At 41.1% G+C, this 14,546-nt stretch overlaps 1 protein-coding gene across 3 annotated transcripts in view; it reads left to right on the forward strand.

The window, feature by feature from the left end:
* Window positions 1-14,546, forward strand: part of lrp1bb (low density lipoprotein receptor-related protein 1Bb) — a 314,579-nt gene that overhangs the window by 212,573 nt on the left and 87,460 nt on the right. For all 3 annotated transcript variants that reach the window (XM_037789698.1, XM_037789696.1, XM_037789697.1), the window contains exons 35-41: window positions 4,094-4,228; window positions 4,495-4,624; window positions 6,193-6,319; window positions 6,468-6,619; window positions 7,295-7,419; window positions 7,639-8,010; window positions 12,340-12,529. In XM_037789698.1, coding sequence (XP_037645626.1) covers window positions 4,094-4,228; window positions 4,495-4,624; window positions 6,193-6,319; window positions 6,468-6,619; window positions 7,295-7,419; window positions 7,639-8,010; window positions 12,340-12,529 — 1,231 coding nt within the window. The remainder of the gene's footprint in view (window positions 1-4,093; window positions 4,229-4,494; window positions 4,625-6,192; window positions 6,320-6,467; window positions 6,620-7,294; window positions 7,420-7,638; window positions 8,011-12,339; window positions 12,530-14,546) is intronic.

A 14,546-nucleotide genomic window follows, 5' to 3' on the forward strand; every position in this document is an offset into this window, starting at 1 on the left:
TTAGCAAAATGACCCAAATGCATGACCCTTGTTAACCTGCCATCCCTCTCCTCTAGCCCCTAGTAGCAGAGAGAGTGCAGGGCAGAGGGGTTGTTTAGTTGAATATATTAGTCTAGTCTGCCTGACTCATCGATCATTTATCTGACTGAGGTTTGTTCAAGTTAGTGCCTCCACGACGCGGCAGCTGGAGCTGATTGCAACCACTCTAGACAATGCTTGTGATTCCACCAGACGCGACACAGAACGTTTCAGAAGTGTCTCTCTCCCTCTCTCTTAACTACTTGTGCAAAAATAGAAAGCAATAGACCTCCAATTGCCTCTCTGCAGTGGTAATGGCAGAGCAAATATATATATATATATATATGTGTGTGATTTCAGCTTTGTATTTTTAATTATAATGTAGTTTAATAATATAGAAACCTTATATGACATACTGATAATAATAAGAGAGTTTCAGAGTGTCTAGACACACCATCCCTCAACGAGATGATGAGGTTCAAGACTTTTGGCATGCACATGCCCCCCTAAAGTGACTGGGACATAGAATCCCTCCAGGCGAGCTGCTCTGTGGTCTTCATAATGTCAAGTGGCGAGAAAATTGATGACACGATTGCTACTATGTCTGCCCATCCATGTTTCCACTCACACTTCACCGTACACAATCAAATTCAGCAGGATATTATTAAATGTAGTGTGTGACTTATCAGTTTAATGATTTACATATACTAGCATTTTTATGCCTCGGCATCGGCGACAGCCGGTCAAACAAACACAGTACCGCTGTTCATGGCCTGTGTGAAACTAAAACCAACCACAAATGTTTTATAACCCTATCGAAGTGGTTGTGTTGCCTAAACCTAACTTCCTCTGAAAAAAGGTGTTTATTTTGAAAGGACACTATGCTTTTAACAAGCGTATATCGGTATCCGATTTCGAGGGGCACTGAACAAGCGCATTATGTGACGAGTCGGGAATGAGAATGGGTAGCTTGGGAATACCTTTCTTCAATTTGGCACAAACGTCCACTTGGACTTCCGGATGAACTGATTGGATCCGGTGGTCAAAGGTCACTCACAAAACACATTTTTGGCCATACCTCAAGAATTCATGTGCTAATTATGACAATTTCACACAAATGTCTAATAGGATAAAATGATAAAGTGATGACATTTTGGACAGAAATGGATGTAAACTGCAACTTGTCTGGTTGGTGGAGGCATACAACAATGAGGTGGTGATTCTAGTAATGGATGTATAGATTCATAGGTAATATAAAAGTGCGTTACCCTTGACAGCAATACATAAGTAACTAGTTAACTGTTACTGAATTTGCTGAATGACGTTATATAACACAACATCCGTCTTCCCTTCCTTTATATCCTACAGTACAAATGTTTCTTCTCAATCTTAAAACAAGGGGGAGGGAAAGGTCTTTGTTATACTGGGCTCAAACCTTTTGAATAATGGTCTGTGGTCCTGTGGAGTGCAGCGTCGATGAAAGAGTAATAAGTTCACATTACACAGGAACCTCAGCATGAATAACTATATCCTTGCAACCCTCTGAAACAATTCTAATACAAAGCAATTCCCAAGATATTGTATCAAATGAAGGCACCGCAACGCGCATTGCAAAACATGAACCCAGTAGCTTGTGCTGTCGTTTGTTACATCCATGCTTCCCTCCACATTATATATATGATAAAAATGATAGATTTATTACACCAATAAATGCTATGAATATACTATAGGCTGGTAGCGCTCCATATATATAATAGGTTGCCACTGAAGCATGATAACAAAAGCTGTGTAAAGGAAATTGCATACCCACAACTGAAAAACAGAAACAAACTACATACACACAAGGGTTCATATACTGAGGATTTGCAGCAATTCTTTTTACAAAAGCAGCAGCAGATAAAAAATGCATGCTTGAGTAATTTCATATGTATTCTATGACTTGCCTATGTAGCTTTGTAAAAAATGAGAGTAGAAAATGTAAATACATGCAATAGGTCGCTGAAGCTGATTTAATATTCCCGACTGACTGACTGTGGCAGAGGCAGAGATCAACAGACCTCCCTGTCATTTGAAAGGGACAATTATCTACAGACTATTATCTAATGAAGGGAGGAAACAGTAAGTCTGAGGATTTATTGACTCACTGGGACACTGTTTCTGATTTATTTATTTTTATATTGTTTTTCAATGCAACAAACACCACAATTGAAATTCCATTCACCTGTCAACAGAAGTTTATTAGCCTGAAGACCTCACCTTACTTAAAAGGATAGTTCGGGTGTTTTGCAGTTGGGTTGTATGAAGTACTTATCAATAGTAGGTGTATTACTTAGAGTAGATGATGGTCGACGTGCCCCCAGCTTGGAAAAACAAACAGGAGTACCAACACCAGAGCAAAGCAATGTATTGCTGTGGACGGGGACGGCAGAAAAACATATTTTAGCCACCTAAAAGAAAGGCCCACCTAAAAAAATCCATATGAGTTTAAGTGTACGCTCTATTTAGAAAGGTTTCAATGCTTTATCTTGCCGTCAGACAGCCCTCTCTTTCTTTATTCAGACTGGGAACTATACTGAAAGTGAAATTTAGCTATTATCTCTCCAAAGCCAGCAGGCTCAGATGACAAAAACAGTATAGATACTTTTCATTTTCAGTTCAGTTCGCCATCAGAAAGTATTCTAAATATAGCGTACACTTAAACAGATATAATTTTTTTTATGTGAGACTTTCTTTTAGATGGTTGAATAAGTTTTTCTGCCGCCCCCGTCCACAGCACTGTATTGCTTTGCTCCGGTGTCGGTGTTCCTGTCTGTTTCTCGATGCTGGAGGCGTGCTGATTGTCACCTACTGCAAGTAATAAACCTAGTATGGATATGTACCTCATACAAACCCACTTCAAAACACCCAAACTATCCCTTTAACATCAGCATGTTAGCATTCTGGCATTTAGCTCAAAGTGCTGCTATGCCTACGTAAGTACAACCTCACAGAGCCGCTAGCATTGTAGACTTTTAGTCATGGCGGTAGGTATTCAAGTGATCGTAACTGCAAGGGCTATAAATAATAATGATAGTTAATGACAGAAATTTGCAGCAGTCGCTATAAATAAACCACATGGGGTGTACGTACCCACTGTAATTACAGATATAATCACATATAAGTACTGCACTTTAATGGACTAAGACTTTCCATATAGACTTTTTCTCTTTCAGATCACAGAGTTCAGGAAAACAAGAGCAGGTCGGGTCGTTCATTACAAGAAACTGTCATGAGTCAGTCTGTAATTCAATAAGGATCAAGAGAGCCTGAAATCTGATTCTGGATCTGAGTTACTTCAAATGTTGATAGCAATCTTGATATGTGGAAAAAAAACAAATTAAGCAGAGTTCAAGACAAAATTAGACCTTGCCGAAATAAAGAACAAGATTGCCAGTTGTCCTCCCCGTTATTACTTTGTGCAGGTAAACATGCAATCGCATTACTAAAGCCCATCCAAGAGCGGCAGCCGATAGCTCACGCACATCATTTACTTGTCATTACAGAAGCCAGGCTGTCGGAGCAGAACAGATCAAACCCCGCAGCTGTATTCTGTCACATGTGCTACGTGTTAACAGAGTGTGAAGGCAGCAGGAACAAGAAAGTGCAAATAAACATATGACGCCTCCTATCCCCCTAACAACCTGTGCAGAGCCAAACTGGCAGGGATGCACTTGAAGACAACACCATAAATAAATTACATACTATGTTATGTGCTCATGTAATGGGGCTGGGCTGTAAAATCAGAAAGAGTCCATAACACCATGTTTAGCATGGAGCTATATACTGCCCTGTAAAATCTGGCTCAGAGTTGCCTTTTCTGCTCAGGCACTGTATGTCAACAAAGAGCTGTGGGTGAACTGTGTGGGTATTTTCTCCATCATACTTCATAGTCCCGCTCAACATTTGGTGAAATGGGCCGTGCTGCAGTAAAATGCGGTTTCATGAGCTGCTTTGTTTGAGGGCATAAATACTTTTGTGGCAGCCGCATTCATCACCCCATTTTCTCTTATCATTAACTGTATTGTGTGTTTTGCAGGAAATGACACGGTGTACTGGACAGACATGGGCCTGAACAGAATATCCCGGTCCAAACGTGATCAGACCTGGAGGGAGGACATCATTACTACCGGCATCAGCCGGGTGGAAGGCATCGCTGTTGACTGGATCGCTGGTTAGTATCGTCGCTGGCAGTCTATCACCGTAGGCTCTCAAGTTGGTATTGATTGGTGAAAATTCTCCCTTTATGTGCACTGCTTCTAGTTATGGCATTAAGTATATGTGTTTGTTTTTCACAGGGCAAACGCATGTTCAAGATTAGTTATTATTAGTGTGTAGAAAGTAGTTCATGATGGGTCCTTCTCATGTAACGTGTGCCCGTGAGGATCAATAAACCTGCCGCTGTATTTACACCTGGCTATTGCTTTTTTTTCTACACAGGGAACCTGTATTGGACAGACCATGGTTTCAGTCTAATAGAAATCTCACGTCTGAATGGTGCGTACCGCTCAGTGGTCATATCTGAAGGACTTGATCAGCCGAGGGCCATCGCTGTGCATCCACAGAAGGGGTAGGCCATGACTTTTTTGTGTTTTCACTATTTTAGTGCATTATTTGCTGTAATCAGTAGCAGCCCTACTGTATGAACAGTGGTGCAGTGGTTTCAAAAAGTATTTATTGTAGACGGACACCATGCTTATATTTGCCTTTAGAAACTCTAGTGATGGGTACTGTGGTACCAAACCAGGTAATGACCACAGAAACTGGTTATTGATGTCACAAAGTTCCCTGATGGTGAATTCAGATGGACCATTGATTGGTCATGCTGACTGTAGAACTTGCTGTCTCTTGAATAAAATCCAATCTATATCAGCAGACCAACACTTTTGACCAATATTGGCTTATTATATTGGTTTTAGTGAGTTGGCAGTAATTCAAATAGAGAGGCTTTATTAGGGCCTTATCAGACAGAGCGTGTTTTTTCAGTTGGAAAACACGAGGTGCACCGCACTGCCCTTTTGTTGCCCGATCAGACAGATTTGCAGATTGCTTTGTCTTTTTTTTAATGCTAATACTAGCTTAACACAAACCATAAACTGTATTATACCTACTAGTTAATAATACAGTTTAAATTAATGAAGACAACTTTCTCAAAATCTCAAGTTTTCTGTTCAGATCATGGTAACTACGGATGGTAAGATCATAAAGTTTTGTGTATCCAGCTAAAGTCCCCACAATGAGAGAAAACGCTCATGACGTTGGGAGCGCTTTTCCGCTCTAAGTTTAATTTTTTTCAACTCAAGGCGTTCAGGGCGCTCCTGCAAAAAACGTGAGGTGTACAGAGCAGAAAATTGCAAGGTGCTCAGCAACACAAAAGCAAAAACGCTTCACTTTCATTGAAAACAATTACAAAAAGCCACCCCAGGCTGCTAAACAGCGCTCTGTGTGATCAGGGCCTCAGGCTGTATCTTTAATGATATTTTGGCCCTTATCTCTCTGTTTGAAATATTTTATTGTATTCGTGTTTATATTTATAATTATTTACACATGTACAGTGCTCATTTTTGTTTGAAGAAACACCATCTGCATGTAGATGGTGCGGCTTGGTCACATCATCGGTGATGAACCAAGAGTCATCGGCTGTTTCGGGTCTTTGATCATCAGACACCCTCACCTGGGCGACCCAACCAGGGATGATCAGTCCCCGGCTTGTGTCCAAGCGGCACGCTAAACCTCGGATCACCCCTCTTGATCCACAACCACCCTGAAGCTTTTTCTGCAGCTTCAGTGATGTTCCTGGTGGCTTTTCTTTCTTGCAACCCTCTGATGCCAAGGAGCCTGAGTGCCCGGTGTAGAGACTGCCCTGGAAATCCCCTGCAGCCCACCTCGATAGGCTCAAAATATACTGTTATCATGTGCAGGATTTACAGTTACTGTCATCTGAGTTTATTGTTCAACTTTAAATAGTCTACCAAAATAGAAATATTTGTCACTCCATTGACCAAATCAAATTTGAGGGAACATTGCTTAAAACATGTGTTATTATTGGGTAACTAAATCAGGTATTTCTCAATTGTATCACCACTTTTTTCATGTACAGAAATCCGTGTGTTTGTGTGATGCTGCTGTGCTCGCCAGGTTTCTCTTCTGGACTGAATGGGGCCAGAACCCCTGCATCGGCCGCTCCCGTCTGGACGGTTCAGACCAGGTTACTTTGGTCAACTCAGGCATCATGTGGCCCAATGGGATTTCCATAGACTACGAGGTACAGATGCACAAACGCTATCACCAACCTCTTCCCCCTCCACTCCTCTCCTACATACTGTACCTCCTACCTCATCTCCATTGTGTCTGAAATATGACTTTGCCTAAGAGGTTCGGTTTGTGATATGCATTTTAAAATTACCTTCCAGGAAAATACATTATACTGGTGCGACGCCCGCACAGATAAGATCGAGAGGATCAACCTTGAGACAGGTGAGAGCCGGGAGATTGTACTGTCAGTGGCCAACGTAGACCTGTTCTCGGTGGCTGTGTTCGGGCCTTATATCTACTGGTCTGACAGGTAATTTATTATTTTCATAAATGCACACACATGCAATGCCCTGCAAAGCCCGCAATACTAACCTGACAATAACCCTTCCCTTCAAAGGTCTCGGGAAAATATTAAGAGCAGCAGTTCCTCGTAGCGAGGGTCACCGCCTATTTTTTTTAAATACTCTACGCTGAATTCAGTGTCATCATCAAGGGCGAATCCTTCCTCACCCTTTGTATATTCAATCACACAGCTAAATTGAATGAGTTATTTTCATGAAATTGGTCGCTTCATATTTTTTCATACACCTGCAGTTCTTTGGAGCAACAACAGACTGAGACAGCTTTTAAACCATTGGTTAGCAAATGGTTGTTAAATAATGAATCGCGTGTCTCTTTTGTTTGTTTGTTTTGCATGTTTTTAACCTCTCTTGCATGACTTGAAGATCAATCATCTCTCTCTCTCCCCTTTACAACGAGGACCACAATGGAAAGGAGCCGTTAGTTTTAGTGTGTTTTTATCTTCAACAACTTGAATTGTATGTCAAGACTGGGTGACTGCAGTCTTTGATTTTGCTTTAATATTGTCGGAAGAAATTATCCGTCTTTATATTTATCTAACTTTGTCATTACCCTGCCCCAGTGAAAAGTCAGAAAACAGTTTGCTTTCTTCTCTTAAACTGAAACCACTTAATCTGTACTTCAGGGCGCACTCCAACGGTTCAATCCGACGTGGCTTAAAGACGGACACCAGTGAGGCTGTGACCATGAGGAGTGGTCTTGGGGTCAATTTGAAGGATGTGACAGTCTTCAATAGAGGCAGAGAAAAAGGTTGATTCACACAATGACTCTTACTACTGCAGTCTTTGCCTATACTTAGTTTTTAAAGGCTTCGATAAAATCCATTTTGCAAATCCAATGTGGCTGCTACACTGCGCCCATGATTTCCATCTATAATGTATAGTCACTTTCAATTTAAACATGATTGCAAGGGGGCAGAACCCGAGGCAAAAATCAGTAATTGAACAAATGTTTGGTTGTGTTTTGAAGGCACCAACCCGTGTGCCAGGAGTAACGGAGGCTGCCAGCAGCTGTGTTTCCACCTGGGTAGCGGTCGGAGGACGTGCTCCTGCGCCCACGGTCGCTTGGCAGAGGACGGCTTTGCCTGCGAGCGCTATGAAGGTTATCTGCTCTTCTCTGAGAGGACCATACTGAAAAGCATCCACCTTTCAGATGAGAACGACCTCAACTCCCCCGTGCAGCCCTTTGAAAACCCGGCTTTTTTCAAGAATGTCATAGCCCTGGCCTTCGACTACAGTCAGAAGAAAAGTCGGACCAACCGCATCTTTTTCAGTGATGTCCATTATGGAAACATCCAGATGATTAATGATGACTGGACAGAAAGATCTATCATTGCAGAAAGTAAGTGTATTTAACATTCTCACAGTGTTTTTACATCCCCAACATCCTCACTGCACAGATACAGATGCACTTCACAAGTATATTACCAATTTTAAACAATACAGCTGTCTAAACGGCCACATAATATGTGTGCTGTAAAGTTACTACAAGGAACTTTTAACAGGTTATGAAGCAGACTCAATGTACTACTGATGCCACTCTATGACCACAAGCAAACAAGACCATCAGCGAGAAGTTTGGCTATTTCTATATAGTAATGGTGGATATTCTAAATAATTGTCATCGGGTCAGATTTCCCGTGGAGGAACAGACAAAATGATTTAAGGCATGCAGGTTCACCAGAATCTCCAGCGGGGCCTCCAGCAACGACCAGCCCGCCGTAGACAGACCCGGATCCGGCTTAGCTGCCCCCTCGACCTGCAGTCGGAGCTCCGGCGGGAGGCGGACAGCTCCATGCCCATTAGCAGTGGGTCGTCTGCTGCTGCAGGAGCTGGAGCTCACTGCCCGCTTCCTGGGAGTCAACACCAACACCACACTGCTGGAGGCCCAGGCCGTATTGCTGGACCCTCTGGAACCAGAATCAGGACTAAGTGGGGCAGACTGTCAGACCATGCTGCAGTAAAATAAGAGTGTTTTTAAGGGGAGTCTGGCAGCTGCAGATCTTTACGACACGAAGTAGTGGTGGTCATGTCCACAGGGGCCGCCGAAATCAACACAAATTCAGTTCCTTGTAGTAACTTTAAGCACGTAACTGCTACCAGAAGCACATTTTTACACTTAAAGTCTGTTTTCTTTCGACCTATGTGTAACTGCATTGATTGTGTATAGGAATGTGAGCGCTGCCAACATGCTTCTGTAGTGCACAGTGGCACTGCTGCTGTTGTGATGTGCTGCTCTCCTTACATCAGTAGTGTAGATATGATGTTGTATTTATTTCAGTTTTAATCATAAGGGACAACCTTGTATAGAACACAATATTCAGGTAGCATTAATATAATGTATTTAGGTAGCATAGCATTAATAGCATTTATCTCGACATTCCCATTTCCTCCTCCACTCCTCCATTTTTTACTGCCGGTACTCTTCTGAAAAGACCATTTATTACTAAATCAGAAGGGTATAATACCTGTGTTTGAAAGGCTTCTGCTTACTGACTGTCACAGATTGAATGATGGAACCAATCCTTCTCTATTCCTTCACTAAATCCCAGTCAGTCCTGTGTTGATAAGCATGACTGGAGTCAGATGAACAGCAAAACCCTCTGTTCTGCTCGGCTAGCACCCGCTGCCAGTCTGTGAAGTTTCTACTGGGAGCAGAGCTCAGCACCTTCCCACCCCCTCCTCACACTGGGAGATTGGCAGAGTGTTCCCACCCCACGCATCCCCCCGACCCATCTCCCACACCCCTGCTGAGGGAGCTGTCTGCTTATTTATTTATCTTCTAGAAATTAACAAGCGTTAACAAGAACCCTCTGCCGGGATTTGTAAGTGTCCTTCACACTTCACGCGTGCGAAATGCAAAATCAAAGTGGTGCAAAGAATTAATTTGAGTACAATTTAAATGTTTGAATCTATAATATCGCATGCCCGTGTAGTTAGCAAAGGGCAACACATTGTTTGTATGCAGTTAAAATTGCGTACAACAGTGTTCCGATACGGTGACCTTCCTTGTTTCTAATTAGCTTATTTGGTGTTGAGTGAAAGCAGCACGTCCATCTGGTCCGTACTCCTTTTGATGAAACCACCCCCACTATGCAGCTTTTAACCCCGCACTGTATGTAAAAGCAAGGCTCTTTTCTATTTTCCTCTAAAAGTTTCTGCCTGCATCACGTCATTGAGGGAAGGTGAAGATGTTAATCATCCATATTTCCCTAATTAAACTCCATGTCCCCCATTAATTACTCCCTCGCCCCGCCAACAATTTGTGAGAAACTCCAAGCTGCCAGACGCCTTTTATTGCAAACTATTAATTAGTGATCGGCTGACTCAGGTAGTGTCCTCAGTATTCTAGAGTACAGTTTATGAGTTTTAGATAAGGGGATGCAGCCAAATTGTCTTGCATCGGCCACATGTTCCCCATTAGGGCAAATTAGGGGCTGCATTTGAAATTGTGTGCGAAAGAGCAAGGGCTACAAAAACGATGAAACCAGATCCAAGATATATGCCAAATGGTGGACACACATTATGTAAATACTAAGACATTGTTACATTTGTTGAAGTGAATTGTCTTATTATTAGGGCTGTCAAAGTTAACGCAATGATAACGCATTAACGCAAATGTGTTTTAACGTCACTAAATTCCTTAACGCATTAATGCAATCGATCTTTCAGAGATTGTAGCGGGCTCAGTTTTGAAGCGAAAGTGAAGATGGCATCATATGAAACTAGGAAAACCTAAGGAATCCATTGGTACCAACCATGTCATACTAGCTTGTCGCGAAGGAGGTTAAATTACGCTCCAAACTTGTGCAAAATTTTGGCGAGGAAAAACTGGCATGGCCATTTTCAAAGGGGTCCCTTGACCTCTGAACTCAAGATATGTGAATGAAAATGGGTTCTATGGGTACCCACGAGTCTCCCCTTTCCAGACATGCACACTTTATGATAATCACATGCAGTTTGGGGCAAGTCATAGTCAAGTCAGCACACTGACACACTGACAGTTGTTGTTGCCTGTTGGGCTTGAGGGTTTCTGGACAATATTTGTCATTGTTTTGTGTTGTTAAATGATTTACAATAATAAATATATACATACATTTGCATAGAGCAATCATATTTGCCAAATCCCATGTTGATAAGAGTATTAAATACTTGACAAATCTCCCTTTCAGGTACATTTTGAACAGATAAGAAATGTGTGATTAATCTGCGATTCATCGCGATTAACTATGGACAATACTGCAATTAATCGTAATTAAATAAATATATTAAACAGCCCTACTTCTTATCAATATTGTTGCTCATTGAATCAAGAATAGAGGAGAAGGTACTCCTCTGACCTTTCTATGCGTGTTTCACTTAGAAACGATGATATCTGGTTTTGTCAAACAACGATAAAAAGTACACAGAAAAGTTACACATGAACAAACCCTCACAGAGAATCTGATTCATGCAGGTAATCGTTCCAAAGCCCGAACAAACCCGCTTTCCTCTCTGGCTGACAAAATGTTATATCTGATCTTAGGGGCCAGTGACTTTGTCAGGCATGGCTTTATTGGATTTTAATAAATGGGCTGTATCAGGGTTAAGACAGATAATTAAGAATTAAATGTCCTCTTTCCAGGGAAATTATAAGCGTCCTTTATCTGATCTTTAGAGGATTTTTTTTAACTTTCTATTGCACTCAGAGGGACTTTTTTTGTTGTTGTTGTGTTTACTTGATTGGCATTTTCTAATGCTTCTTGCAGGTTGTCAACATTTTCTTTGCAGCTGTAGTATGTACTGTTGTGAGTGTGTTTTTTTAACCAGTCAGAGGCTTCCACAAATATCCTACAGCGGTCCATGAGGAGCAGTAGTCACATTCATGTACATGATGACAACTCGGCGACACCGTATTATTGCAGTTATTCTGACCTTACTTATTAAGATTGACGCTTGCGCAATATTGAAACAGTGACGGTCATATTCAATAGGTCGTATATGAAACCATTGCCACAAAAAACAAAATATAGAGTTAATAATTTCTGTCTGTGATCACTGTCTCTCTCTCTCTGGAGGTCCCCTCCCTGTCAGTCACATTCCTGCAACGACCCGGGAGGCTGCAAAAAACGTTTCATATTCTCTGTTTAGGAAATTGGTTCACAATGAAAACATATTCAGTTGCTGAGTGACTGTTGCATCAACAAATAGCTGTCTGTCCGGTGTAGTGAGGCATGAAGTCATTTCCCTGTCAATCACCAAGGAAACATAATCCCAATTCTAACACAATCGGAGCCTGCCATCTGTTACAAGCAAAGTCAATATTTTTACCTAAAGCTGCACTAGGCAACTTTGCAGTTTAGTAGCCCCAGATGGCAGTGGCACATAACTTAAATGATTTAATTTTCGTTGATTTCATTACCCAAAGGCCACACAACATGATATCAATACGTGCTCCCTATGGCCTACATAGTATTGGATTTACTATCAAGAATCAGTTGGTCTCTTACTCTGCATTGAGAATATTTTTTACTTACAAAGGATGCAATACACTTTGTTGCAGCATTTAGATCTTGCCAAATGCAGCTTTAAACATGGGTGTCCTTCAGGCAGGCTTGTGTTTTCTGTGTGTGTCTGAATTAATTCACTTGGTTGGATCATGAACAGAGGTCTTATGTGTCTGTTCTTTTAGATGTGGGCTCAGTGGAGGGCCTGGCCTACCACCGGGCCTGGGACACCTTGTACTGGACCAGCTCAACTACCTCCACCATCACCAGACAAACTGTGGATCAAGAACGAGTCGGTGCTTTCAGCCGGCAGGCCGTGGTCACTCTCTCGGAGGAAGATCATCCACATGTCCTGGCCCTGGATGAGTGTCAAAAGTCAGTAGCTCTTCTAAGTCTCTAAACTCTCTCTTTCCACCCTTTGATACTCTCACTCACATTTGTATTTATATATTGTTATATGTTCAGCTACTTTCTATTATATATTACCACTAGGGATCACCACCCTCAAGCACAATATTGCTTTTCGTCTCTATGCTGATGACACCATATTCTATATAGCTTGCGATTTTCATTATCTTAGCCCTATTTAGTGTCAAGTTGAATCAGGAAAAAGCTGTGGTTCTATTTAACGGTCCAGAAGACATAACATAACAGCATTCGGTCATTTAAAGAACATTACAAAAGTCAGGCCTTTCTTTCTCCCTAAGATACGCAAGGTAAGGCAATTTATTATTAATTTATAAAGCATGTTTCATACACAGAGGTAGGTTTCAGGTGCTGTACAGAGAATGTAAAACTGTACAAAGCAGAGTAAGAACAAATCAAGTCAGTTGGTAAGTCAGTAATTATGCATTAATGCATTATTACTAAAAGCCGCTTCTCCTTGTTTGGATTTTGTTCGGGGTACCACTAACAGTCCACTCCCCAGTCATCTAAGAGATCTCACAGGGTTGTGTTGCTCGAGCATGTCAGTTATGTGTTTTGGGCCAACTCCATGTAGAGATTTATAGACCTGTGATACTTTAAAATCAATTCGGTGGCTTACTGGCAACCAGTGCTGGGGTGATGTGAGTTTTGAATAAGTTGTAGGTGTCTGATGATCTTTTTAGGAAGTCCTGTCAGAAGTTCATTGCAATAATCAATTTTGCTGGAGGTAAAAGCACAAATCAGTTTTTCCAAATACTGTTTTGCCATAAGGTCCCTGATTTTGGCTTTGTTTTTATGCTGATTTTGGCTTTGTTCTTGCATGACTTGAAAACTCAGGTCGGAGTCAATTAAAACACGCAGGTTCTTAACCTGCTCTTTTGTTTTTAGTTCTTTTTGTGAGCCTCTCTTCTTTGCTGCCAAATATAATTATTTCATTTTTTTCTTTGTTGAATTGTAAGAAATTTTGAGACATCCAGTCGTTTATTTGCACAATGCAATTTCATAATATCTCTATGTAATAGTCATTTGACAAGAGAGCGAAGTACATTTGAGTATCGTCAGCATAACTCTGATAAGCAATGTTGTTGTTCTGAAGGATGTGGCCAAGTAGGTTTGACTACTGCAATGCATTGCTCTTAGAATTACCTTGAAAGCATTTAAATAAATTACACTTAATACAGAAGGTTGCTGCCGGGGTTTAAACTAGAAAAAAAAACATTTTCAAAGCCCTTTTGTATAGTATTCACTGTAAATGTGATTATAGCGTCTTAGAAATATTCTAATGTTCTTTTTGTTATATGTTTTTGCTGGTAGAAATATGAGACAATCCACAAAATGAGACATCATTTGAATTGGAAGTTCAAGTTCAGTGCCAAGGATTTGTAGCATTATAGATTGTGTTTTGGTTCGCATTTTTACACCTCAGGTGTAAGTGTTTTCATCTGTTCTGAGCGGCTTTTTTAATACCTGATTTAACAGTTTCATTTGTGTGCCAGTTAAAAAAGAAATATCTCTCGGAAAAGGTGTTTTCTGTTGTTCAAAATAATAACACCTCAGTCTTCCTGTCACATCTAGTTCAGATTTAACACTTGCATATTCATGAATATAAGAATGTGTCTGTGAGCAGTCTATAAAGAGTGAGTAGTATCTTGCTCCGCTCCTCCTGTTGTACTAACTAAATTAATTTTCTTGACCTCAGACTATATCCTTGGTTGGCAATTTGGCACTATATCCATCCCAGTCCAGCAGCACTGTCTGATAATTAGAATTCAAACTCAAGCGATTAATTAGCCGTCCCTGGTTGTGACTTCTGACCAGAAACCTTATTATCGCACTAGAGTGGACTTCCATGACTTCATCATAGTATGAAATGAGAGCCCAGGAATTGAAAAATGTTTTTTTTACAATTTGAAACATATCCACTTCTTTTTTCTCTGGTTTATCTGCATAGCTGTGGATTTCAAAC

Source organism: Sebastes umbrosus, chromosome 13 (genome assembly GCF_015220745.1).
Source record: "Sebastes umbrosus isolate fSebUmb1 chromosome 13, fSebUmb1.pri, whole genome shotgun sequence".
NCBI classification, from domain to species: domain Eukaryota; kingdom Metazoa; phylum Chordata; class Actinopteri; order Perciformes; family Sebastidae; genus Sebastes; species Sebastes umbrosus.